The sequence below is a fragment of the Mobula hypostoma genome, chromosome 13 (assembly GCF_963921235.1).
Source record: "Mobula hypostoma chromosome 13, sMobHyp1.1, whole genome shotgun sequence".
Classification (NCBI taxonomy): Eukaryota; Metazoa; Chordata; class Chondrichthyes; order Myliobatiformes; family Myliobatidae; genus Mobula; species Mobula hypostoma.
Genome location: NC_086109.1, coordinates 4580508 through 4607878, shown reverse-complemented (window position 1 = coordinate 4607878; position 27371 = coordinate 4580508). Strand labels below are relative to the sequence as shown.

Sequence of the window (27371 nt, the reverse complement as noted above, 5' to 3'; positions counted from 1 at the left end):
CCACTGTGTTTTTAAAAAAATCTTGTCCCACACACGTCCTTTGAGATTACTCTCTTACCCTAAATCAGGGGTCCCCAACCTGGGATCCATGGATAAACGTATTCTTACTGGTACAGTATTAGACATTTCAACCCTGGGGAAAAGAAGCTGTCTGTGTTCTCTATTTTTGTCTCTCATGATCTTATAAATCCCTATCACATCTCCACTTAGACTTTTGAAAGCTACTTCTTAACTAAACTCTTTCTACACTACATTACACACTTCTAATTGTTTTTCTTTCCTTCTACAGATCAGTACTATGAAGTTATCATTTTGAATTTGATTAATCATGGCAGAGGTGTGGAACTGCAGCTTCTGCTGTGTTGAACAAGTGTATCCCATATAGACATTCGATTATGCAAATCCTGCTGAATCCTCTGCATTCCCTTAATGGTGTTTTAAAAAAAAAGGATGAGAATATTCAGTCAAAACTGTGTGCCAGCTGAACGAAGTTGCAAAGTAGCAGACCAAATGGAAATGTTCCCATTCTTGCAAAGGAATGTTTATGAAACTTTAGATCAGTTGTAAAGAAATTACATAGATAATCTTTTTATTTTGTAATTATATTTCCTTGAAAACATTTCCCATTTGGAAGGTAGAGGGTAGCTGATTCCAGTATCTACTGGAGGATCCAAGTTGTATAATTGTTTCATGGTAGTTCTAAATTCATAATTGATATAGATTTGTCCAGATGAAGATAATTATTGGGTCTGTTAATTGTGTTTGAGTGCTATTTAATATTTAAATCTGATTTTTCAATTTGTGGGTGCTTTTGAAGTCACAAAACCAGTGCCAGAGTATTCTTGTTCAGATGATCTCAGTTTTTTCCAACAACCTGTTTTAAACATCTGGGCAGGTGATAGTGACATTGGTAATAAACCACTTTACTGAGGTTAATTACATTTTGTTCGAAACCATTCCACCATCAAAGGTGCAAAAAAAAACAAATGCTTCAAAAAAAGTCACCTTGTGTTTTTATAACTTAATTAGAACTTCTGATTAATTTCACTGAAGTCCTGCACAGCAGGACTGTAACTTGCTCTTTGCCAATTTAGCACAAAAGGCAGATTTCTTTCTCTTTCCTGTGTGCTGCTTCCAAGATGCTCCTGGCAAAGCATTGTTAGTCTATATGCCACTACTAATGCTGGAGTAGAATTGCCCCTGCAAAGGCATGCAGTTCTGAACAATGCGAACAAGTAGGTGGTTGCTTGAGTGGTGCAACTGAACCGCTGTCCTTCGTAGAAGAGGCCGGAATTTTCCCATGCCACCCGATGTGAGACCACCATTCTTACTTAAACCCTTCACCCCTACTGGGACACAGGCCTCTGACAGCTGCTCACCAGGGTCCTCTGTTCTGTGCACATCTTTCCAATTGTCCCCAGGTGTGGCCCATCTTCTAGGGGAAGATCCTCGCTCTCCCAGGGATGAGGCCTTTGTAGCTTCTGGTGGTGTTTCTGTGGCTCTGGGTTTGAATGGGAAGCGGTTGCTAGCCGGGGTTGGGACTGTCCGTGGAGGAGTTGATATCACTGTTCGCTCACTATTATTATTAATTGGCACTTGTATCTTTGCTGATTAGATGTTTATGTTCTGATTTTGAATGAGATGTAGAAATTTGAAATTGGTGCAGGTACCTGTGGGACTTTTCTGTGGTACAGGAGCTTCACAGAGCCACGAGGCAGCACCTTAACGATGTTGAAATGAAGAGCACTTATCAGAAATAACTTTAGAGACGTACTATTTGCTCTTTATGCAGACTGGCTTTTTTTTAGGAAAATTGTAAAGGTGCTCGAAATTCTTGCCAATTGACTACGCAGTAAGGCAGTATAAATTAATTTGTGTTGTATATGTAATAATATCTTTTATAAGCTGCAGGTGTAGAATGTAGCACTCCCTGATAACATGTCTTTATATCATTCTGTCTGTTTCAATTGGTTTTATTGATTGCTAACACTGGGTGCAGGTTAACTTCTGGATTTGTACAAGCCGAGGATTGAGGAAAATTAAAGATGGAGAGTTGTGAGGAAGCTGGAACAGAGTGGGAGTTTAGAGGCATAAAGTTTGAGACAGAGCTAAAGATCCAGTAAGGGAACACCTGCCGGGAGGAGGGTTGAGGCCAGACTAGACATTACACTAGGCTGGAGGGAAAATTTCAGATGAAATCAGAGCTTGGGTGACAAATCCTGTCAGTTTTAATTGGTGAACGGATGGGAGTCGCACAGATAACAAGAGCATTTAAAGTTTTGTCCATAGTGGATTAAAGATCTAGTTTATTGTGCAAATATTGCACATTGTGGCCTTACTTATTTAGAAGTTCCAAGATGCAATAGAATTGCTCTTGGCTTGTGATTTAATTTTTCACTTTATAATTGTAAACCAAATGAAGTGCAACAGGATTCTTGCACGTAAGTTATATTGGAAACTTATACTTAAAATTTGGTGTTTTTATTACATGCCTGATATTATTTATTAGTAAAATTATGGTTGAAGCTGCCATATACTTTTGAATGTACTCAACACGTCTGTTCACTAAGTTCACGGTCCCAGTGCGAAAGATACAGTAGCATCTTGTATCCGCTGTTAGAATATTTTTGTTTTTGATGGGCAGGGCTCATCCTGTTGCTCTTCACTTTAGAACATGGTGCCTACTTGTTTATTTTGCAGTGCTTTTCAAGGTCATGTATACTATAAAACAGACCTATTGTCGAAGACTTAGTAAGTTCTGAATCTCAAAGTACCACCCAGTTGTCAGCTTAACTTTCAAAGTACAGTGAAAATTGATTAACTTATTTTTGTCTAAAGGAACCTGTTCAGCTTTGGATCTAATGTCCAAACGTTAAATAGAGTTTCAAAGTGCTGCTATCTCAACTGCTCATGTTAATAAAATCATTGCACTTTTTAATTTCTCTCTCCTCCATCTTTTATGCTGCCCAATGGTTACCTTTGTTGCAGGCTGCTCATTTGAACAATAAACCAGTCATCACTGTTCTAATTGGGATTTCGCCCTGGTGGCCAGATCCTAGAAACCTGAGGTGGCCTTCCCTGTTGAAAGTGTGATGGTGTCCAGCTATAATTCAGGGGATCACAATGCCAGTTCATTGGCTGTAATGGGCAACCACACAGGGTGAATTTAGAGACTTGCGTTCGTCAGGCTGGGTATGGACAGCATGCTTCAAAAAGGTTTGTTTTATTGTCAAAGTATGTGTGTATGATACAACTCTGATATTTGTCTTCTCATAAAAGACCTCTTCGGAGAAGGGTCTCAGCCTGAAACGTTGACTGTTCACTCTCTTCCATAGTGCTGCCTGACCTGCTGAGTTCTTCCAGCATTTCGTGTGTGACTCTTCATAGTACATGCCCTCTAAACCAGGCAGCATCCTGGTAAATCTCTGCTGCGCCCTCTCCAAAGGTTCCACATCTTTTCTACGAGTCAGCTCGTGTTCTGGTCCTATTCGGGACCCTGCTTCTGGTCTTCTCCATAAGGCAGCTCTCCTCATGCTCAACGGTATCTGATCGTTTGATCGAATTCCAAACTGCATGGCACAGGCTCCAGCAGGTTCCGTAACACAATCAAGACAAAAAGAACAAGCAGAAAGTGTAGAAAAAATGCAATAATTGAGAGATTGGCTCTCTGGAAGACATTGCCTAAGGAATCGTTTGCTGGTGCTATCTTGACCAGATTTGTAAAATACTTCACCCCTGAAGAATATTATTGAAGCTGATTGGTTCAAGGGCAATTGTGGTCTGTGCCACTGTGACCAATTTTTCCTAAATCCACACCATGAACTGAATTGACATTCCACAGTAGCCATGGATGGTTTGAGCCATGGTCTCTAGCGGAGTCAGTAATCTAACCAAAGCACCACCAGCATACAGTTTGTAATTGCCTGGTTTTCTGCATTAATTTACTTAGATGAAGATCAGACTGCATCTTATAAGTCACAATAATGGACAAACACAATCTTCCTAGACTAATAACACACAAACAATTGTACTTTTCATGTCTTTATGGAACAGCTTGTTTAATCATTTATGGTCCAGGCTGGAAAAAGTGTGTGAACTCTTGAATTTAATAACTGATAGAACTTCCTTGAGCAGCAATAACCTCCACCAAATGTTTCCTGCTGCTGCTGGTCTGACTTGGACAACGGTGAGGAGGAATTTTAGACTATTCCTCCATACAAAACTGTTTTAGTTCATCAATGTTTCTGGGATACGTCACATGAACAGGCCTCTTAAGGTCGTTCCATGGCATCTCATTCGGGTTAAGGTCTGGCTCTGACTTAGCCATTACAAAACTCAAATTTTCTTTTTTTTAAAAACCATTCTGTTGTTGATTTTCTCTGGTGATTCAGATCATTGTCTTGTTGCATCATCCAACTTCTATTTAGCTTCAGTTGACAGACTCCTTCCTTGACATTCTCCAGTAAAATGTGTTGTTATCATTTTGAATTCATTGTTCCCTCAACGATTGCAAGCTGTCCAGACCCTGAGGCAGTGAAGCAGCCCCAAAACCATGATGCACCTTCCACCATGCTTCACCGTTGGGATGAAGTTTTGGTGGTGGTGTGCAGTGCCCTTTTCCACACACACATAGTGGTGTCCATTTCTCCCAAAAAGTTCAACTTTTGTCTCATCTGTGCACAGAATATTGTCCTAAAAGCATTGTGGAACATCCAGGTGGTCTTTTGCAAACTCGAGAAGTGCAGTAACATTTTTTTGGAGAGCAGTGGTTCCCCCTGTGGTGCCCTTCCATAAACACCATTCTTGTTCTGTGTTTTTTCTTATAGTGGACTCATGAACAGAGACTTTAGCAGGTATTAGAGATTTCTGCAGGCCTTTTACTGTTACCCTGGGGTTCGTTTTCACTTCCTTCAGCATTACTCGTTGTACTCTTGGTGTGATCTTTGCAGGACGCCCACTCTTAGAGAGAATATCAACAGTACTGAATTTCCTCCATTTGTGGACAATTTCTCTTGCTGTGGAATGATGAACACTCAGGTCTTTAGAAATTCTTTTGCTGTGTTTTCCAGCTTCATGCATCTCTATAATGCATCTATATAAGGTCCTCTGCAAGTTGTTTGGATCAAGGCATGGTGCACGTAAACACATCTCTGTTGAGGAGAGCTGGCTCTGTCAGTAACCTGACTTTGTGTGTCTTTTTTAATAGGCCAGGGCACCTCTACAACCCACACCTCCAATCTCATCTCATTGATTGGAACACCAAACTTCAAGTAGCTTTTGTAGAAGGCATTACACAAGAGGTTCACATACTTTTTCAACTTGGACTGTGATTGTTTAAATGGAGTACTCAATATTGACGAGAAGAAGTACAATTGCGTTTTATTAGTTTAGGCAGATTGTGTTTGTCTATTCTTGTGACTTAGATGACAATCAGATCACATTTTATGAATAATTAATGCAGAAAACCAGGTAATTGCAAAGGGTTCACAAACTTTTTCTTGCAACTGTACATATTTGTCTGACATACCTGTACAACAACATTTACCCCACCAGTCACATCATCAACACCTGGGGCACAAAGGTGCATCAGTTTACTAAAGCTATGGGTGTGATGGCTCAGGCTGAGTGACAGGTAAATTAGGGGCAAATAATGGACTTAAAACTGGCAACTTTAAATGTGCATAGTGTTAAGCAAACTGGGCAATACGTCAGTGCTTTACAGGAGTACAGGCTACCACACCTCTGCAACTACCAAAGGCAGTTGAGATGGTGGTCCCAGCCTTTGTCTGTGTGGTTGGGGGGCAATGACTGCAATACTTCTGGCCTGGGGATTCTGCTGTGGGGAGGCAACTTCTCAATCACCTGAGTCAGCGGTAGTTGGGGGCACCTCATGGTGGCGGATGTAAAGTACCGAAACACTTCACTCCGGCTAATCAACATGTACGCCACAGCCACGTGGAGTGAGCGGCTGGTCGTCCTTGATCAGCTCCCACTGCTACCGGCGACGTGGCAGCCGGTCACTTGGCTGGAGACTTCAAGTGCATCGTTGATGCGGCTCGATGATCCAGTAGCACTGAGAGCAGGCTGGATCGTACCAACAGATCCCTGAAGGAAGTGCTGAAAATAGCCACGCTGCATAACGCCTCTGTCACCCCCACAGGTGGAGCACAGCCGCAACCCACCTGGTCACAATCAGGTGGCCCAGACCAATCATGGATCGACTTCCTGTTCCTATCAGAGCCCATCATGGTCAGGTCCACTGACGTCACGCCGGTGCCCTTCTCTGACTGCTGCCTTGTGCGAGCCTGTTGTCACCTACGGGAAGACCAGAAAGGTTCACAGGGGAGCTCTATGATCCAGACTTGAGGAGGAGGGCGGCTCAGTAGCATACTCAAAGAAGGCCATATGAGGCTCTGTCAGTCCTTCTATGCCAGTCTGTGTGACAGAAAGGCCACAGTCTCCTAGAACTTCCTGCCGTCTATCATACAAGTAATAGGTGGCAGCAAGAGAGTCTGGACCAGTCACTGACCCTGGATGAGCTGACTGGCTCCATCCTTTCCTTTGACTCGAGTAAAACTCCTGGAAACTTACCGGGCTTCCCAGTTGAATTGTACTTGGCTCCATGGGACTGAATGGGCCTAGATCTGCTGGAAGTGTACAGTGCTATGCTTCTAGCCGGCAGCATGCCGGACTCCATGAGGAAGGGCATCTATGCCCTCATCTCCAGGCAGAAGGGGAAAAGAGATGACATCAGGAAGTGGAGACCCATTTCGCTCTTGAGTGTGGACCGTAAGATCCTGGCCACCATCACCAACACAGTCAGGTCTGTTCTGGGTCAGGTGACTAAACCTTTGCTGTACCTAGCAGGAAGATCTTTGACAGACTTGTGCTGCCGAGGGACGCCATCATCTCTGTATCAGACTGGGGGTGGACACCTGCCTGGTCAGCTTGAACCAGGAGTAAGCCTTTGACAGGATATCACACGTGATGGAAATACTCTCCAAAATGGGATCTGTGGAGGGAATCAGGAATTGGATCCAACCGCTCCACACAGACATCTGTAGTTCAGTCCAAGTTAATGGGTGGGAAACAGATAACTTCCCCATCAACTCTGGAGTCAGGCAGGGCTGCCCTCGCTCCCGTCTTGTTGGTGTGCTGTACCGAACCTTTCGCCAAAGCCATCAGGAGCGATGAGAGCACGAGGGGTGACGCTGCCAGGCAGTGGAGGGACCCAAGTGAAAACCTCCCTGTACATGGATGATGTCACCATCTTCTACTCTGATCCGAGGTCAGTTTGCAGTTTAATCAGCATCTGCGACCAGTTTGAGCTAGCATCGGGGGCCAGGGTCAACCGCACGATTGGGGAGGCCATGCTCTTCAGCAACTGGCCCGACCAATCCAGGGTCCCCTTCACCGTCAGGTCCGATTAGGTGAAGGTGCTGGGGATCTGATTCAGAGGGGCTGAGGCGTGCGACAAAAATCGGCTGGAGTGGACTGGCAGTGTAAAGCAGAAACTGGGACTGTGGAAAGTGCGCTCCCTTTCGATAACTGGAAAGAACCTGGTTATCTGGCGATAGCTGCCTCCCACTCAGGGCTTGCTCCCGCTGCCCGAAGGGTGCCTGTAGTGGGGAAGAGACAGTGACTCACCTCCTCGCACACGGTGGGTTTGGGGAAGAAGCTGTGGAGGAAGATGAAAGGTCCCCTGAGCTGCTGCATAACAGAGGACTCTCTGATCTACGGGCTGTTCCCGGGGACGACCACGGAGACAAACATCCCACCACAGAGAATCGGAATGGAAGGACCACGGTTTAGGGCCTATCTTCTAGAGAGGGAGGAGCCGGGCTGAGGGAAGAAGCCACACAAATACTGTAGTATTTAATAAAAACCTTAGGGTGCCACATGAGTGGAAGCAATGCAGGACAAGATGGAAAGCATTGACCACGTGAGTAAAGAATGAAAAGTTATGGAGCGGTTTATTCTTGTTTTGTTAATAAAAATAATAAACCAATTTCAACAGTAAGATAGAACCCGTCCTTCGCCGTTTGGGTTGAGCCCTCTCCTCTGATTTCAAGACCCGAAGTGTCGACTGCCTATTTCGTACACGCCCACCCCCCCCCCCGTGTGTGTGCACACACACACACACACCCACCCACACAAAGACGTACACACACAGACACACGCACACCCACAGAGACACACATACATACACACAGACACACACACACAAAGACATACACACACACAAAGATATACACACACATACACAGACAGACACACGCACACTCACACAAAAACACACACACACAGACACAAACACACGCACAAAGACAGACACACACACACACACACACACACACACACAATCAGCCCGCTGGGTTCATTCAGCACATGGGCTCCACCTCCCAGCGCCGGTACTCTGTACAGACTGTCTGGTGTCCTCACTCCTTCCAGCCGCTCATGCCCCCTCCTCCCCACTCCCGCCGCCCCGTCTGGCAGCAATTTGGCTCAGGGGCTCAATTTAATTCTCAGTAGTTCAGGGTGGGTGGTGGGGGTCAGGGAGCGGGAATGCGCCGAGCGGTGGAGGATCGGGGGCGCGCCGGGACTGACGTGGGTCGAGGACCGGGAGCGCGCCCGGGGGGCCAGGGGAGGTGTGCGGTGGGAGATCAGGGAGCGTGAGCGTGCCTGGAGTGAATGGCAAGGGGTCGAGGTGCAGGTAGACAGTAAACAATACAATGAACGCTGCATACTGACGTGATTACACCGGGAAAATACAATCGACATACTAACTGAAAAAAACATTAAAACGACACCGGGTTGTGACAATTACAGCTCAGGGCATCGGTTCACAGGGGGAGCACCGTGATCCACAGCCTTAAGGAAGGGTAGCTCGGGAGCCTCCTCACACACGGACATATTGAGGATTTGTGCTCGAATGGTCACAGTCTGCACCGGTCTCCCTCCCGGTACCACCACTGCCCCTACACCTCCCTCGCTACCAGTCCTTCCAGGTGAGGCGGCACTTCACCTGCGAGTCTGTTGCTGTCATCGGCTGTATCTGGTAACACTCGCAACACGCTGGAGGAACTCAGCAGGTCGGGCAGCATCGGTGGAAACGATCAGTCAACGTTTTGGGACGAAACCCTTCGTCAGGACTGTAGAGAGAAGGGCAGAGGCCCTGTAAAGAAGGTGGGGGGAGGGTGGGAAGGAGAAGGCTGGTAGGTTCCAGGTGAAAAACCAGTAAGGGCAAAGATAAAGGGGAGAGGGAGGGGAAGCAGGGAGGTGACAGGCAGGAAAGGCGAAGAAAGAATAGGGGAAAACACAATGGGTAGTAGAAGGAGGCGGAACCATGAGGGAGGTGATAGGCAGCTGGGGGAGGGGGCAGAATGAAATAGGGATAGAGGAAGGGAGGGGGAGGGAATTACCGGAAGTTGGAGAATTCTATGTTCATACCAAGGGGCTGGAGATTACCTAGACGGTATATGAGCTGTTGGTCCTCCAACCTGACTTTAGCCTCATCATGGCAGTAGAGGAGGCCATGTATGGACATATCCAAATGGGAGTGGGAAGCAGAGTTGAAGTGGGTGGCTACTGGGAGATCCTGTCTGTTTTGGCGGATGGAGCGGAGGTGCTCGACGAAGCGGTCCCCCAATCTGCGTCGGGTTTCACCGATGTAGAGGAGGCCACACCGGATGCAATAGATGACCCCAACAGACTCACAAGTGAAGTGTTGCCTCACTTGGAAGGACTGTTTGGGGCCCTGAATGGTGGCAAGAGAGGAGGTGTAGGGACAAGCTTACAGGGATAAGTGCCAGGTGGGAGATCCGTGGGGAGGGGCGTGTGGCCCAGGGAGTCGCGGAGGGACCGATCCCTGCTCCCGTATGTCAGTGATACGCAGCGCAGATTCGGAGAGCGCTCCGCCGAGCACCCCCTACGCTCCCTACGCTCCGTGTGCCACAGCTAGGAGGATTTCCCAGCGGCACCCATTTCAATTCCACTTCTCATTCCCGTTCCGACGTGGCAGTCCAGGACCTCAACTGCCACAATGAGGCCGCACTCAGGTTGGAGGAGCAACACCTTGTATTCCGTCTAGGTAGCCTCCAACCTGATGGCATGAACATCGATTTCTCGAACTGCCAGTAATTACCCCCACCACCTCCTCTTCTTCACTATTCCTACTTCCCTCTCTCACCTTATCTCCTTACCTGTCCATCACTTCCCTTTCTTCCTCGCCCCCACCCCAGCCCTTTATCTCTTTCACCGATCAACTTCCCAGCTCTTTACTTGACTCCCGGTTTCACCTACCACCTGCTACATCTTCCCTCTCTACCCGCACCTTCTTTATCTGACTTCTCCCCTTCTTGCCCAGACTTGATGAAGGGTCTCGGCCGCTGACTCTTTTCCACAGATGCTTCCTGGCCTGCTGAGTTCCTCCAGCATTTTCCCTGGGCTCAGTCACGCCTGCCTGGCAGCCCAGAGGCTCAGCGCGCCAGTATGAAGCATGGCGGCACCGTGTCCCGGCCTCAGCCCAGAGCGCAGGCGCACCTCTCGGTCAGGGTGCGGTAATTTCCGTTTGCGACCATGGCGGCGGTGGTGGTGTTGCTGTTCGGTTTGCTCTGGGCGATGGTGGCGAGGGCCCTGGCGGCAGGTGAGCTGGGGCTCAGTGGTGCCGGTCGGGAAGGGGACGGGTTCTGGGTACCCGGGCTGGAGTGTTGGTGGTTAGGGAGTGGGCTGGGAAGGCCTGTGTCTGGGGCCGGGGTGGGTGCTCTCTGCTGCCCGGCAGTAGTGGAGCTTTAGCGGTCGGCTCCGGGAGATCGGCACAGTTCCTGTGCTGGCTGAGAATCTCTCGGCATTCCCGTGAGCTGAGTCAGGGTTCTGTGGTGCCACTTCCTCGCGTCTAAGGAGATTTTGACATTTGGGGTGGCTGTAACACGACGTGCCAACTCTATACTCAGACCACCGGCTGATTAACACCAATTGTGCCAGCGGTTGCATTACCCTCTTGTCTACTTAAGAGTCAGAGCACCGAAACAGGCCCTTTGGCCCATCTAGTCCGTGCCGACATATTTAAACTGCCTAATCCCATCGACCCGCACGGGACCATTAGCCCTCCATCCATGTACCTATTCGAACTTCACTTAAATGTTGAAATCGAGCTCACATGGATCACTTGTGCTGACAGCTTATTCCACACTCTCTCACGACCCTTTGAGTGAAGAAGATTCCCCTCATGTTCCCGTTAAACTTTTCACCTTTCACCCATGACCTCTAGTTGTAGTCCCACCCAGCTTTAGGGTGAATGCAAGCAGGCTTTTTCCACTATCTGTCATCATCATCGGCAGGTGCCATGCTCAGTTTGAGCTTTGACTGCCATGGCCCACACACTCCTGTTTCGGGTCAAGTGGATCAATTCATTGGTATTCATTTCCAGTTCGCTGGCTGCTGTCTCCATCATCATTTGTCTTTGCCTTCTTCTTGCTTTCTTCCCTTCAATCTTTCCCATAGTTACTATGCATTCTAACTCCTCTTTCCTAATCACATGTCCAATGAAGTCATGTTGCCTTTTCATGATCTTATACATTATTTCTCTTCTTGTGCTTGCTCTGTTCGTGACATCCCGTTCGATATTCGTTTTGTCCATGATATTCTTTGCATCCTCCTCAAAAACCACATCTCTGCTGCTTCAATTTGTTTCCTCATGTTACTAGATATTGTCCAACATTCTGAGCCATATAACGTAACTGGATAAACGTAACATTTCAGTACTCTGAGGCAGGTTGTCATGCCTAGTTTAGTGTTGGTCAGTATATGCTTCATTCTCATAAAGGTGTCTTTTGCCATCCCTATTCTTCTTTTGATGTCCATGTCGCACCTGCCTTTGATGTTACCCAGCTTCCTAAGTAGCAAAAGTTCTGTACTTGTTTCATGTCTTCCCTATTTACTTTCAGCTTGCAGATAGGATTCTCCTTCTTTTTGGATATCACCATACATTTTCTGTCTTTTTGCAATTGATAAATAGACCCATTTCTGCTCTTTCTTCAACAACTATATCAATTAAGTTTTGTAGTTCTTCCTCGGTACTTGCAATTAACACAGCGTCATCCACATATCTGAAATCGTTGATGTTTTCACCGCCAACATTGATTCCCAAGATGTCTCTTATTTTTTGTAATATTGTTTCACTGTACACATTAAACAAATCGGGAGAAAACACACCCTTGTCTAACGCCTCTCTCGATTTTTGTAAACTGACTCACTTCTCCATCTATTCTTACAGTGGCAGTTTGTTCCCAGTACAGATTTCTGATTAGGTGGAGGTCTTTCGAATCTAGATCTAGAGTTTCCTGTAATATTTCAAATAACTTATTGTGCTTCACTTTATCAAATGCTTCTGTGTAGTCGATAAAACAAACAAATCTTTTTGCACTTGAATAGCTCGTTCTGAAAGTATTCTTAACATCAATATTGTGTTTCTTGTACCTTCGTCTTTCACAAAACCACATTGTTCTTTACCTATTTCAGCTTGTATCTTACTTTTAGTTCTTGTCATCAAAATTCTTAGAAGTATCTTGGTGATGTGACTCATTAAACTTATGGTCCTATGTAATTCACATTCTATTGCTCCAGGTTTCTTAGGAAGAGTGATAAATGCTGATTTTTTTTTCCATCTCTTCTGGTATTATTTCAGTCTCATAAGTGTCATTGATTAAATCAGTAAGTTTTTCAATTCCATAATCTTCAAGGGCGATAATTTGTTCTATTACTAATTCATCAGGTCCTGCTGCCTTTCCTTTCTTCATCTTATTTATTGCATTATGAACTTCAGATTTTAAAATACTATCTGTACCCCTTGTAATATTACATACCTTTCAAATCTCCTCTCAACGTTCTACGTTTCAGGGAATTGTAGGGAACAAAGTCCTAACCTAGTCAATTGTTATAACCAGATCCTCCAGGCCCAGCACTATCCTTGGAAATTTTCTCTGTACTCTTTCAATATAATTTACATCTTAACTGTATGTAGGCCACCAAAACTGCACACAGTACTCCAAATTAGGCCTCACCAACTTCTTATGCAACGTCAACATAACATCCCATCTCCTGTACTCGTACATTGATTTATGATTCAAATTGTGCCAAAAGCTTTCTTTACAAACCTATGCTGTAACTTTCAATGAATTATGGACCTGTATTCCGAGATCCCTTTGTTCTACCAGCTAGTCAAACCACTAGCAAATAAAAACAAACCACTCTAAAATTAAGAGAAACAGTGTCTGCCCTATTCAAGTGTTGCATGTGCCCATCTGATAAAACACGATGATTCAGCATAAAATCACGTCAGGTATTATTATACCCATTAACTTCACTTGGAGATTGTCCATGGTGCCTGTGGACAATGTGTGGATGTGTCATTGTTCAGTTGTATGACAGCCCTGGGGAAAAAGCCGTTTTTCAGTCTGAATGTCTGTGCAGGGATGTTTCTCTATCGCCTGCAGGATGAACTGGGGTGGGATGAGTCCATCATGATTTTATGTGACAGCGTAGATATCGTCATTTGCAGATGGTTTCCATATCGGATAGTTGTGCCCCACTGATGTTCTGTTTAGTCCTGCTCACTCATTGAAGTGCTTTTTGGTCGATCCTGTTGCAGCTGGTGTGCCACACTATCATGCAGTAGGTCAGTGTATTTTCAATGACACGATCAGAGTCAGGTTTATTATCACCAGCATGTGACGTAAAATTTGTTAACTTAGCAGCAGCAGTTCAATGCAATACATAATATAGAAGAAAAAATAATAAATAAGCAAGTCAATTACGGTATATGTATAATGAATAGTTAAAAATCATGCAAAAACAGAATAATACATATTTAAAAAGTGAGGTAGTGTTCACGGGTTCAATGCCCGTTTAGGAATGGGATGGCAGAGGGGAAGAAGCTGTTCCTGAATCGCTGAGTGTGTGCCTTCAGGTTTCTGTACCTCCTACCTGATGGTAGCAGTGAGAAAAGGGCATGCTCTGGGTGCCAGAAGGCCTTAATAATGGACACTGCCTTTCTGAGACACCGCTCCTCGAAGTCCTGGGTATTTGTAGGTTCGTGCCCAAGATGGAGCCGATTAAATTTACCACCCTCCGCAGTTTCTTTTGGTACTTTGCAGTAGCCCCAGCACCTACCCCCCCCCCCCGTACCAGACAGTGATGCAGCCTGTCAGAATGCTGTCCACAGTACATCCTAATGAAGTATAGTGACTGTCTTGCCTTCTTTGTGGCTGCACCAATATGTTGGGACCAGGTTAGGTCCTCAGAGATCTTGAAACTGCTCACTCTCTCCACTTCTGATCCCTCTATGAGGATTGGTATGTGTTCCTTTGTCTTACCCTTCCTGAAGTCCACAAACAGCTCTTTTGTCTTACTGACATTGAGTGCCAGGTTGTTGCTGCTACACCACTCCACTAGTTGGCATATATCGCACCTGTATGCCCTCTCGTTACCATCTGAGATTCTACCACCAATGGCGGTATCATCAGCAAATTTACAGATGGTATTTAAGCTATGCCTAGTCACACAGTCATCGGTATAGAGAAAGTAGAACAGTGGGCTAAGCAAACACTCCTGAGGTGCACCAGTGTTTACCAGCAACTTTCGGGGCAGATTTGCTCTCTTTAAACTGAAAGATAATATGGGCATTGCTGAGCCTTCTGGGTTATCAAGGAGGTGTTGGTGGTTCAAGGGAGCTGCTTTGTGGTGTTCACTCCCAAGAACTTAAAGCTGGAGTCCCTTTCCATAGTTTCACTGCTTATGAGTAGTGAAGCTTGCTCATACCTTCTTGATTTCCTAAAATCAATAATCATTTCTTTTTGTTTTTTATTTATTTTTTTTTCAATATTTTTATTAATTTGATTTCTATATATATATAAGAATACAGAGTTCAAGAGAATACATGTTATAAAACAAAAAACAAAATATAATAATACCAGATACAGTATATTGAATCACATTAACAAACTCCTTACTCTATATTCATATGGATTAAATTAGTTCGTATATTGGAATATAAACAATTTTATTAAGAAAAAAAAATCTACACCCAGTACCAAAGCCGAAGCTGTTTGGGGAAAAAAAAGAAAAAAGAAATTCATCAGATAATAAAATATACTATTAACCACCTTCTTTACTTTAACAAGAAATCAAAGATTATGAAAATAATTTAAAAACGGCCTCCACAAATTTTGAAAATCTTGGTTAGATTCAGAAATTGAACAATTTCTAAATTTAGGCATGCCATAACATCCCGTAACCACTGAGCATGATTAGGTGGAACAGCATCCTTCCATAGACACAAAAGCACCCTTCTAGCCGTAAGAGAGATAAAAGCCAGAATGTGCAGATCAGATGTCTTCAAAATGATATCTTTCCTTCCAACAATACCAAATAGGGCAGTCAAAGGATTAGGCTTAAAATTTACTTTAAAGAGTACAGAAAACGTTTGAAATATTTCCTTCCAATATTTTCCAACACTTGGGCAAGTCCAAAACATATGAATAAGTGAAGCTTCTCCATTGTTACATCTATCACAATAGGGAGATGGATCTCTATAAAAACAAGATTATTTATCCTTGGTCATATAAGCCCTATGAACCACTTTAAATTGTAGGAAGGAATGACGAGCACATAGCGATGAAGTATTAACCAATTTAAAAATCTCATTCCAAGTTTCTTCAGAAATTGAGGTCTGTAAATCTTGTTCCCAGAGATTTTTAATCTTGTCTGAAGAATCATTTCTCATTCCCAACAACATGTCATAAATACTGGATATTGAACCATTATAGAATGGTTTCATATTAAGAATTTCATCTGATATGTTCTTATCAGGTCTATTGGGAAATGTATATAATTGAGATTGCAGAAAATCTCTAATTTGTAAGGAGTGACAAAAATGGGTTTTTGGTAAACTATATTTAGTTGACAATTGTTCAAACAAAGAAAGACTTCCTCCCACAAGCAGATCCCAGAAACATGTAATGCCCAATCCTTCCCAATGTTTAAAGACTACATCAGCCATAGAAGGCTTTAAAAAAAATTTTTTAAATAGGACTAGAAAGGGAGAATCTCAATAAATCAAAGTTTTTTCTAAATTGTATCCAAATCCTTAAAGTATCTTTGACTACCACATTTTCAGTTATCTTACTTAAGGATAAAGGAAGTAAAGATCCCAATAGGGAGATAATAGAAAATTTATTAACTGAGTTAGCTTCTGAAGAAACCCACTTGGGACAGTCCTCGTGGTTAATATAGTATAACCAAAACATGAGATTCCGTATATTAGCTGCCCAGTAATAAAACCTAAAATTTGGTAAGACTAAATCTCCATTCTTTTTAACTTTCTGGAGATGGACTTTATTCAGTCGAGGACATTTATTTTTCCATATATAGGAGAATAAAGTAGAGTCCAGAGAGTCAAAAAAAGATTTAGGGATAAAAATGGGCAATGCCTGAAAGAAGTATATGAATTTAGGTAAAACATTCATTTTAATATAATTAATTCAGCCAATCAATGATAACGAAAGGGGCGACCAATTTGATAATGTTCTTTTTATATAATTTAATTAAGAACATTTTCTTTAAATAAATATTTATAATTTTTATTAATTGTTACACCCAAATAAGTGAATTAGTTTCTTACGATTTTAAAAGGATGATTAATATCAGCTAATGGCAAATTATTCAAAGGAAAGAGTTCACTCTTGTGTAGGTTCAGTTTATATCCAGAAAATTGACTAAAGCAAGATAGTAAGGAAAGCACAGAAGGTAAGGAAGTTTCAACATTGGAAATGTAAAGCGATAAATCATCCGCATAAAGTGAAACTTTGTGGATAGTACCCTTCTGTAAAATACCAGTGATATCGTTAGATTCTTGAAAAGCAATAGCTAAAGGGTCTAAAGGCAGGTCAAAGAGCAAAAGACTCAAAGGGCAACCTTGCCTGGTTCCACATTGAAGTTTAAATGGTTTAGAATTCTGAGAGTTAGTAAGAACCCGAGCAAAAGAGGATAAATACAGTCATTTAATCCACTGAATAAAGTTGGACCCAAAATTAAATTTTTCTAAAATTTTAAATAAATAATGCTATTCAACCCGATCAAAAGCCTTCTCAGCGTCTAAGGATATCACACGCTCCGATATCTCTTTAGAAGGAAAATAAGTAACATTTAATAATTGGTGAATATTAAAATAAGAATATCGATTTTTAATAAAGCCAGTCTGATCGTCAGAAATGACAGATGGTAAGGTATTTTCCATCCTACGGGCCAGAACTTTAGATAAAATTTTAGCATCAATGTTAAGTAGAGAAATTGGTCTTATGAAGAACATTTAGTTGGATTCTAATTCTTTTTAAGGATAAGCGAAATAGAAGCTTCGTAAAAGGATTGTGGTAACCTACCTAACTTAAAAGAATCTGAAAAAACTGAACATAAATGGGGTATGAGCAAGGAAGAAAAAGCCAAATAAAATTCTCCAGAAAATCCATCAGGACCTGGAGTTTTCCCTGAATGCAACGAACGTACAGCTTCGGCTGTTTCTTCGTGAGAAATACATTGATCCAACTGTTTTCGGTCATCAACAGAAAGTGTAGAGATATTTATTTGGTCTAAAAAGTTATCCATTATAGTATTATCTTTAAGAAGATCAGAGCTATAAAGTTTAGAATAATATTCTCTGAAAGTATCATTTATTTCTAAATGATCAGTTGTCATACTACCGTTAGGTTTACAAATTTCTTTAATCTGTCGTTTAGCACTAGAAGTTTTAATTTGGTTAGCCAATAATTTACCTGTTTTATCCCCATGGATATAAAATTGACTTTTATCCTTTAAAAGTTGAGTTTCAATAGGTATATTCATAAAAAAAAATCATATTTAGCTTTAATTTCAACCAGTCTTTTATATACAGCAGGATCTGAGGTCGAAGCATATTCTTCATCTAATTGTTTCGGCTGATTGGCTAAATTAATTCTCTCTTTATTAGCTTTTTTTTTAACACTTGTAGTATAAGAAATGATTTGTTCTCTAATATATGCTTTAAAGGCATCCCATATGACAAGGCTAGAAGTTTCCTCCACCGTATTCTCTTCAAAAAAAAGAGTGATTTGCCTCTCCATAAACTTTAAAAAATCCTTGTCAGATAACAGAGTTAAATTAAAACGCCAGAATCTGTTTGAGGAAAACCAGGAAGATTTATGGACAAAAGCGGAGGAGCATGGTTCAAGGGAGCTCCTTTGTGGTGTTCACTCCCAAGACCTTAAAGCTGGAGTCCCTTTCCATAGTTTCACTGCTTATGAGTAGTGTAGCTTGCTTGATTTCCTAAAATCAATAATCATTCCTTTTTGTTTTTTATTTTGAGTGAAATGTTATGGTTATTGCACCACTCCGACAATTTCTGCCCCTCCTCTCTGTATGTTGTTTCATTGTTATTTGTAATTAATCCAATCAAGGAGGTGTTGTCTGCAAGGTTAAGGATGGAGTGGGTGAAAAGAATATAAAGAGAAATGCTCAGTACACATCCCTGCGGTGCACTGGTGCTCACGGTCAGGGAGGTAGATGCATCCTTGCCTCGTCTCACTGAGTAGGAAAGTCCAGTATGCAGTTACAAATTGATGTCTTGTGTCCCAACTTGTGTAGTCTAATAGTCAACTTGTTGAGAAGGGTGGAGTTGTAGGCAGAACTGTATTTTGCAAAAAAGCATTCTGCCATTGGTGTCCTTGTGCCTAAGTTGTTCCACTACAGTGTGGAGAGCTATGAAAGTAGCGTCCTCAGTTGATCTGTTTGCCTTAGTCATAGTCATTGTCATACTTTATTAATCCCAGGGGAAATTGTTTTTTGTTACAGTTGCTTCATAAATACTAAATATAATAGAAGCATAAATAGTTAAATAGTAATATGTAAATTATGCCAGTAAATTATGAAATAAGGCCAGGACCAGCCTATTGGCTCAGGGTGTCTGACCCTCCAAGGGAGGAGTTGTAAAGTTTGATGGCCACAGGCAGGAATGACTTCCTATGACGCTCTGTGCTGCATCTCAGAGGAATGAGTCTCTGGCTGAATGTACTCCTGTGTCCACCCAATACATTATGTAGTGGATGGGAGACATTGACCAAGATGGCATGCAACTTAGACAGCATCCTCTTTTCAGACACCACCGTGAGAGAGTCCAGTTCCATCCCCACAACATCACTGGCCTTACGAATGAGTTTACTGATTCTGTTGGTGTCTGCTACCCTCAGCCTGCTGCCCCAGCACACAACAGCAAACATGATAGCACTGGCCACCACTCGTAGACTCGTAGAACATTCTCAGCATTGTCCGGCAGATGTTAAAAGACCTCAGTCTCCTCAGGAAATAGAGACGGCTCTGACCCTTCTTGTAGACAGCCTCAGTGTTCTTTGACCAGTCCAGTTTATTGTCAATTTGTATCCCCAGGTATTTGTAATCCTCCACCATGTCCACACTGACCCCCTGGATGGAAACAGGGGTCACCGGTACCTTAGCTCTCCTCAGGTCTACCACCAGCTCCTTAGTCTTTTTCACATTAAGCTGCAGATAATTCTGCTCACACCATGTGACAAAGTTTCCTACCGTAGCCCTGTACTCAGCTTCATCTCCCTTGCTGATGCATCCAACTATGGCAGAGTCATCCGAAAACTTCTGAAGATGACAAGACTCTGTGCAGTAGTTGAAGTCCAAGGTGTAAATGGTGAAGAGAAAGGGAGACAAGACAGTCCCCTGTGGAGCCCCAGTGCTGCTGATCACTCTGTCAGACACACAGTGTTATAGACAAACTGGTGCTGGTCCGCAGTAGCAAGGATGGCAAGGAGTACTCTGCAGGTACTTGGCATCTATGGGGGTGAGTGCAACCAGTCGTTGAGGCATGTTACCACTGACTGATGATGGTTGGTATTTTGAAGCACTCAGGGACCACAGCAAGGGACAAAGAGAGTTTATAGATTTCAGTAAACACCTGCCAGCTGGTGAGCACAATTCTCGAGGACCTCCCAGGTACCCCGTCTGGTCTATCTGCTCTGTGTGTGTGTTGATACTGTGGATGGTAACTCTCGCCTATTGTGTGTTCAGTGTCAGGACTGTGTCCTCAGGTATCAAGGTCTTCATGGCTGGTTCGTTGTCGTCCCTGTCAAACTGAACAAAGAAGTTTAGCTGCTCAGCTAGTGTGCTGTCGCTGGTTGTAGAGGAGGAGGACTTTCCTTTATAGTCAGTGAGGGACCTAATGTCTAATAACAGTGATAACTCAGAGTTTGCAGAAAAAACATTCTTCGTTGCTTCTGTACTTGCATTCATGTTTAATTTGACTTCATTTCCCATTTTGTACATTTCAATATTTGGCATTGCCAAGACAAAAAATTTGTCAAAAATCATTGAACTGGATGGAAGGAAAATAGCTTAAGAGAGTCTTTTCCAGGCATTCATCTTTTGTGCTAGTTGCAAATTAAAAAGGCTAATTCTTTCTTTTTTAAGGGGAATGTTACCAGCCGCCAAGGTTGGAAAATGGCTTACTAGAAGAGAGGTATCGTCAGCAGGAAATATTTCCAAGTGGATCCAAGGTCTTTTACGTATGTAACCCTGGTTACACTTTTCGTGAATTCACTCGCAGATATATTACTTGTAATGAAGGTGTTTGGGAACCATTACAAACCACCTGTACACGTAAGTACTCAATAACTAATCCTTTCTCACTCAATAACTTTTCTCATTTTGCAATCTGCGTCTTTTCTCAGTCCCCATCCTCTCCAGGACTGAAGTAAGTTAGCTGGTGTGTGGTTCAAGGGAGTTAGACGCTTCCTGACACAAACCTAGTTCTTAAGTGTGCTCCTCTGCCTTTTAGACACAAGAGTGAAAACCTGCTACTCTGAGCTTCAATTCTCAGTGAGAAAAAGCAAATTGAAATTTTGGAAGAGCTCATTTTATGAACAATAATGTCAAGATTAATTTAATGAAGGGTAAAATGCCACTGTAATTTCCTGTGGAGTTTAATGTCTTGAATAAATTGCCTTGCTCACCTCGAACTTTGAAATTAAATAATATTTAGAATGATCTGGAAAAAGTGTGCATTAGTTTCGTGTTTCTCTTACATTTCAGTGAATTGTATTGTAAAAGCATATCAACACTTTGTAACGTCCTGGCTTTTCTCCCTTTTTTTGTTCAGCAAAGAGCTGTGGAAATCCAGGGGAAATTATGAATGGGTATTACAAGGGTGACAATACTTTTGGAAGTAACATTACATTTTATTGTAATGAAGGGTGAGTATTCATGTACTTGATTGAAAGAAAAGAGTTGAGTTAATACTTCAGTTTACAAATTATTGCAATAGTGTTCCATATCAGCATCAGAACAGGAGGTGGTGGCAAAACCGAGAAGTTGGGATTAGCTGTTGAAAAGGAGTGGGTAAGGGTGGTACATTAACAGGAGTACTTGGACAGCTTCATAATAGAGCAGGGTTTCCCAGTCTGGGGTCCATGGACCCCTTGGTTCATGGTCGGGGTCCAAGGGATAATAAAAGGTTGTGAAGTCTTGGTTTAGAGTGATATGGGCTAACCACATATCACTCCGGATCCTCCAGATTCTCCGGATCCGGTGCAGCACGAAAAAATACACATTAAGATTAAGAGCCCAAAAATAAAAAGTACAATAAATATGTATAGATTGTGTGTCCGTAGAGTAATGGTACAGCTGTGTCTGCACATCAGCTGACAGACAGGAAATGATAAAGCAGTGGCGTTTGGAGGTGTGGCGGGGTGGTCTCGATAGGGGACTTGTTGATCAGCTTTACTGCTCCATGCCTGTCTCCCCATCTCATACTGCTGTTGAACAACTTCACCTGCAGGATGACAACTCCATCACTTTCTCAAAGACAATTGGAGAAAGGCAATAAACACTGACCTTCCCAGAGTTGCTAATATCCAATAATTGGGAAATTGTGGTTGGCATATTACTTTAAAACATCGGTAACCTGGGTTCAATTCTCACTGCTGTCTGTAAGGAGTTTGTACATTCTCCCCAGGACTGCATGGATTTCCTCCGGGTGCTCCGATTTCCTCCCGTGTTCCTAAGATGTACGGGTTAGTAGGTTGATTGGACAGATGGCTGTAACTGAGTGGTTAGGGCTGTTCCTAAATAAAATTAATAAATAAATGACATCCCCGGTTTTGCTGCTGTTGAGCACCTCAGTGTGAGTGTCTCCATTTGCACTTTGTGACATTTGTCCAACTTGGCCACTCGGCTCCTGTAAGTGTCATGGATTTGTTACCATTGGGAAGTCGGTTGTCTGATTCAAACAGTTGATGTTTTGGGGTGAGACTTTTTATTGGATCTAATGGAGTGTTTTTATCTACTCGGATGCTAGCGGAGTTGCTCCAGCATATTCCATGTTAATCTGAATTTGTTCTGTCACATGGTCTCTTAAAATACAAATGAAAAGTTGGCATTTAACTCATGCCAATATTTTTCCTACATTCGGAGGAAAAATTGACACTGATCTTGGATGGCAGTGTTGTAGATCACTGATTTAATGTTTTTCCATCTAGCAGTGTAGCTACACATTTTCCTCTTTTCTTACGAAGTCCTGTGATGATTAATTTTAAATTAATGGAATATAATTGCTGAGTCTCTTCCTGATAACATTGGCTCTAACTTTAAGCTTCTCTGAGATGACTTTTTAAATTTTGTCGCCTCTTTAGATATACTCTGGTGGGTCGAAAGTACCGGTTGTGTGAAGCTGATGGATGGAGTGGCCAGGTACCTACATGTGAAGGTGAGCTGAGATTCAGACGCAGGTTTAATATCACTGGCATATGACATGAAATATGTTTCTCAGCAGCAGTAAATTGTAATACTTAGTTAAAAAAAGTTAATTATAGCAATAAATATATATGTATAAATATAGCTACACTAAATAAGTAGTGTAAAAAGGAATAAGTGAGGTAGTGTACATGGATTCGTTGTCCATTCAGAAATCTAATGGTGGTGGAGATGATGGGCTGAGTACAGTATTATGCCCTCAGTACTGATCAGCAATCTGAGGCCATTATCCATCTAACTGCGTTTTACTGCCTTGATTATTACTGCTTTCTCATCGACTTTTGGATGTTGTTTGGAGTGATTGATATTCTTTTAGTGGTTTCCTTTATTTCTCGCTTCCTATTCTGTTGTTATTCCCATCCACTGTATCTTCTTGCTCTGTTGCATTATCTGCACTGTTTCAAAGTATTAGAATATAAAAAAAATACAAAATAGGAATAATGAGGTTGTGTGCATGAATTTATGGTCAGATAAGAAATCTGGTGAAGGGGAAGCTGTTCCTAGAACGTTGAGTGTGTGCCTTTAGATATCTGTACCTTCTGCCTGATGGTGGTAATGAGAAGAGGCCATGTCCTGGGTGGAGCGGGTTCTTCCCACCTTCTTGAGGTATCATCTTTTGCAGGTATCCTTGATGGTGGGAAGGGTTGTGCCCATGATGGAGCTGGGTGTGTTAACAGAATCCTGAAGCCGACTGTGATTGGAAACTCCATACCAAGCAGTAATGTCTTCCCCACTTGCCCAATATCATCAGATGCATGCAGTACTGTAGTTAAGTCTTTGCTGGGGTTTTGTGGTTGTGCAATGGATGTAGATGGGTTGCTTTCCCTGGACTTAGTGTATGCCAGCATGAGTTTAATCTTTTCTGGCTGTAGAAAAGATTTGTGGAGAGTGGGGGAATCCAGAGCCAAAGTGATAATCGGAGATGACTTCAAAGGCGTTTTCCCAGATTCTAACAAAGGTTAGCTTTATTTGTCACATGTACATCAAAACATACAGTGTAATGCATAATTTTGTGTCAATGCCCAATGTGCTTGGGAGCAGACCACAGATGTCGCATGCTTTTAGGGCAACATAGATGCTGGAGGAACTCAGCAGGTCAGGCATCATCCATGAAGAGGAATAGTTGATGTTTCAGGCTGAGACCCTTCTTGGGATTCTTCATCATGGACCAGAAAGAAAAGGCAAGAAGCCTTTTCCAGTCCTGAAGAAAGGTGCCATCCTGAAATGTCAACTGTTTATTGCTCTTCATGCATGCTGTCTGACCTGCTAAATTCCTCCATTTTGTCTCTGTTAATCTGAATTTCCAGCATCTACAGAATCTCTTGTGTTTGCCCTTAACACATACAGTTCCAAGAAAAAGTTGGTGAACCTTTGCAATTATTGGTTTCCTTCATAGATTACTCATAAAATGTAGTCTGATCTTCATCAAAGAATCAATAATAGACAAACACAATCTACCTAAACTAATAACAAAAACACTTGCACTCAGTATTGATGATAAGTACACCATTTAAACAGTCACAGTCTAGGTTCAAAGACGTATGTGAACCTCTGGGGTAATGCCTTCTACAAAAGCTACTTGGAGTCAGGTGTTCCATCAATGAGATGAGATTGGAGCTGTGGGTTGTAGAAGTGCTTTGCCTTACACAAAATCAAGTTACCGATAGCCTGCTCTTCTTAAAGATCTGTTTATGTGCACCATGCTTCGATCAAAACAACTTTCAGAGGACCTGAGAAGAAGAATTGTAGAGATGCACAAAGTTGGAAAAGACAACAAAAGCATTTCCAAAGACCTGAGTGTTCATCAGTCCACAGTAAGAGAAATTGTCTACAAATAGAGGATATTCAGTACTGTTGCTGCTCTCCTAGGAGTGGGCATCCTGCAAAGGTCACACCAAGAGCACAACATGCAATGCTGAAGGAGATGAAAAAGAACCCAAAGACCTGCAGAGATCTCTAGAACTTGTTGAAATCTCTGTTCATGCATCCTCTATAAGAAAAACGATGAACAAGAGTGGTGTTCATGGAAGGACACTGGAGGAAACCACTGCTCTCCAAAAAAAAACAACGTTGCTGTACGTCTCAAGTTTGCAAAAGACCACCTGGAAGTTCAACAACACTTCTAGGACAATGTTCTGTGGACAGATGAGACAAAAGTTGAACTTTTGGGCAGAAATGCACATTGCTATGTTTGGACGAAAATGGGTACTGCACACCAGCACCAATTCCTCATCCCAGCTGTGAAGCATGGTTGAAGGATCATTATGTTTTGGGGCTGCTTTAGGGTCTGGACAGCTTGCAGTCATTGAGGGAACAATGAATTAAAACTTGTGTCAAGACATTTTACAGGAGAATATCAGGGTAGTGGTCCTGAAGCTTAATAGAAGTTGGATGATGCAACAAGAGAATGGCCCAAAACACAAGAGAGTATCAACAACAGAATGGTTAAAAAGGAGAAAATCTGTGTTTTGGAATGGCCAAGTGTCCAGACCATAACCCAATAGAGATGCTGTGACATGACCCAAAGAGGGCGGTTTATGGAAGGTATCCAGGATATATTGATGAACTGAAACAGTTTTGTATGGTGTAATAGTCTAATATTCCTCCTCGTCATTGTGATCAGCAGCTGCAGGCAGCGTTTGTTGGAGATTCTGGCTGCTCAAGGAGATTCTACCAGTTATGAAATACAAGGGTTCACGTACTTTTTCCAGCCTAGACTGAATGATTAAACAGTGTTCAATAAAGACATGAAAATTAGAATTGTTTGTGTTACTAGTTTAGGCAGATTATTTTGTCTGTTATAACTTAGATGAAGATAAGCCCATATTTTGAGTAATTAATGTAGAAAACTAGGTAATTGCAAAGGGTTCACAAACTTTTTCTTGCATCTGTATGTCTTTGGACTGTGGGAGGAAACCCACTCATTCACAGGGACAACGTAACAAACTCTTTACTGACAGCGACAGAATTGAATCCCGATTGATGATGTTGTAACGTATTATATTGACCACTGTGCTGCTGTGTATGTGTCTCTACCTCTGGGGATCAGTTAGCGTAAGTTTACAGTGGGTGCCAAGATTGTGAAGGGTGGATACGTGGTCATGGGGTTTTGAATGTGCATTGGGGAGGATGAGATTAGCCTGTATTCTGAACCGCTACATTGCAATAGAGTGCTGTTGAACTTTTACTGACTCGGTTTGATTTTTAACCATGAGGTTAAAGGTGTGATGTGATAGTCTGCTCTGGGCATTAACTAAAGTGCATCTGTTGCCAGTTGTTAAATGTCCTGACATTCCGGCCATTGAGAATGGAAGAATATCAAACCCTTCTGCAGAGCCATGGGAATACGGAATGGTGGCCACAGTTTCATGCCTTGGCGACTACTCATTGATCGGTGAACGTAAGCTTACCTGTAAAAGTGATGGAAGGTGGAATCATCCCTTTCCAAAGTGCAAAGGTACTGAACTAAAAATGAAACCTGTTTTAATTACCATTTTAAACATATTTAGTGTTTTAGTGTTGTATTTCTGTATGCAGTCAGTTCTGCTTCCTTGATGGAATTATATGGTGATTTTCCGATCTGTATAACGAGTCGGTTTTCTAGCTCTGTGTTCTCCTGGCTTGTTTAAATCGAATCCCATAAAACAAGTCTTTCTCCAAGCTACTGTTAATATTGGAGATCTGTCATAGTAAAACAGAGAACAGTCTAAACATGAGAGATTGTGCAGATGCTGGAAATCCAGAGTAAGGCACTCAGAATGGTGGAGGAACTCAGCAGGTGAGGCAGCATCTGTGGAGGGGAACAAAGAACACTCTGTTTGTTACACTCTGTAGATCTCCAATATTAAAGGTATTTTATTTTCAAAAAAAAAAATTGCCAGCAACTCAGGTGGCATCTGAACATTTTAGGTTGATGGTTTCACCAGAATGGGAAAAGCTAGAGGTAAGCGTGCTTCAAATTAAAACATCAAGGGTGACGGGGAAGGGCTTTGGTTGGGCAGAATGCAAGTGAATCAAATGCTGAAACAATAAAGACAATGTGCTGCTCTCCACAGGGATCACTCGCTCCATGATTCCCTTTTCCATTCATCCCTCCTCACACTCATCTCTGCAAGCAGCGCAGGTGCTACACCTGCCCATTCCAGGCCCCAAACATGTTTCCAGCTGAGGTAGCACTTCACCTGTGAATGTATTGAGGTTGTCTACTGTATTGAGTGCTCCTCTAAATTGGTGAGACCCGGCATAGAATGGTGCTTTGTTAAGCACCTTTACTCTATCTTCAAAAAGTAGGATTTCCCGGTGGCCAGCCATTTTAATTCCAATTCCCATTCTGGCATATCAGTCCATAGTTGTGTCTCATGCCACAATGAGGCCACTCTCAGGTTGGAGGAGCAACACCTCATATTCCGTCGAGGTATCCTCCTACCTGATGGCATGAACACTGATTCCTCCAACTTTTGGCAATTTTTTCCTATCCCCTTCCCCTTCTGTTCTTCACTCTGGCTTCTTAA

General features: G+C 42.6%; 2 protein-coding genes across 6 annotated transcripts in view; both read left to right on the top strand.

The window, feature by feature from the left end:
• LOC134355373 (C4b-binding protein alpha chain-like) overlaps positions 1 to 3144 on the top strand; it is a 75618-nt gene extending 72474 nt beyond the window's left edge. Inside the window, exon 20 of one of the 2 annotated variants that reach the window (XM_063065158.1) lies at positions 290 to 3144. In XM_063065158.1, coding sequence (XP_062921228.1) covers positions 290 to 302 — 13 coding nt within the window. In that variant the 3' untranslated portion in view covers positions 303 to 3144. The remainder of the gene's footprint in view (positions 1 to 289) is intronic. The other variant, XM_063065159.1, reaches the window with a different exon arrangement.
• Positions 3145 to 10506: 7362 nt separating this feature from the next.
• Positions 10507 to 27371, top strand: part of LOC134355372 (membrane cofactor protein-like) — a 49130-nt gene continuing 32265 nt past the window's right edge. For all 4 annotated transcript variants that reach the window (XM_063065157.1, XM_063065155.1, XM_063065156.1 and 1 more), the window contains exons 1-5: positions 10507 to 10645; positions 20521 to 20709; positions 21209 to 21302; positions 22740 to 22813; positions 26135 to 26317. In XM_063065157.1, the coding sequence (XP_062921227.1) occupies positions 10579 to 10645; positions 20521 to 20709; positions 21209 to 21302; positions 22740 to 22813; positions 26135 to 26317 (607 nt within the window). In that variant the 5' untranslated portion in view covers positions 10507 to 10578. The remainder of the gene's footprint in view (positions 10646 to 20520; positions 20710 to 21208; positions 21303 to 22739; positions 22814 to 26134; positions 26318 to 27371) is intronic.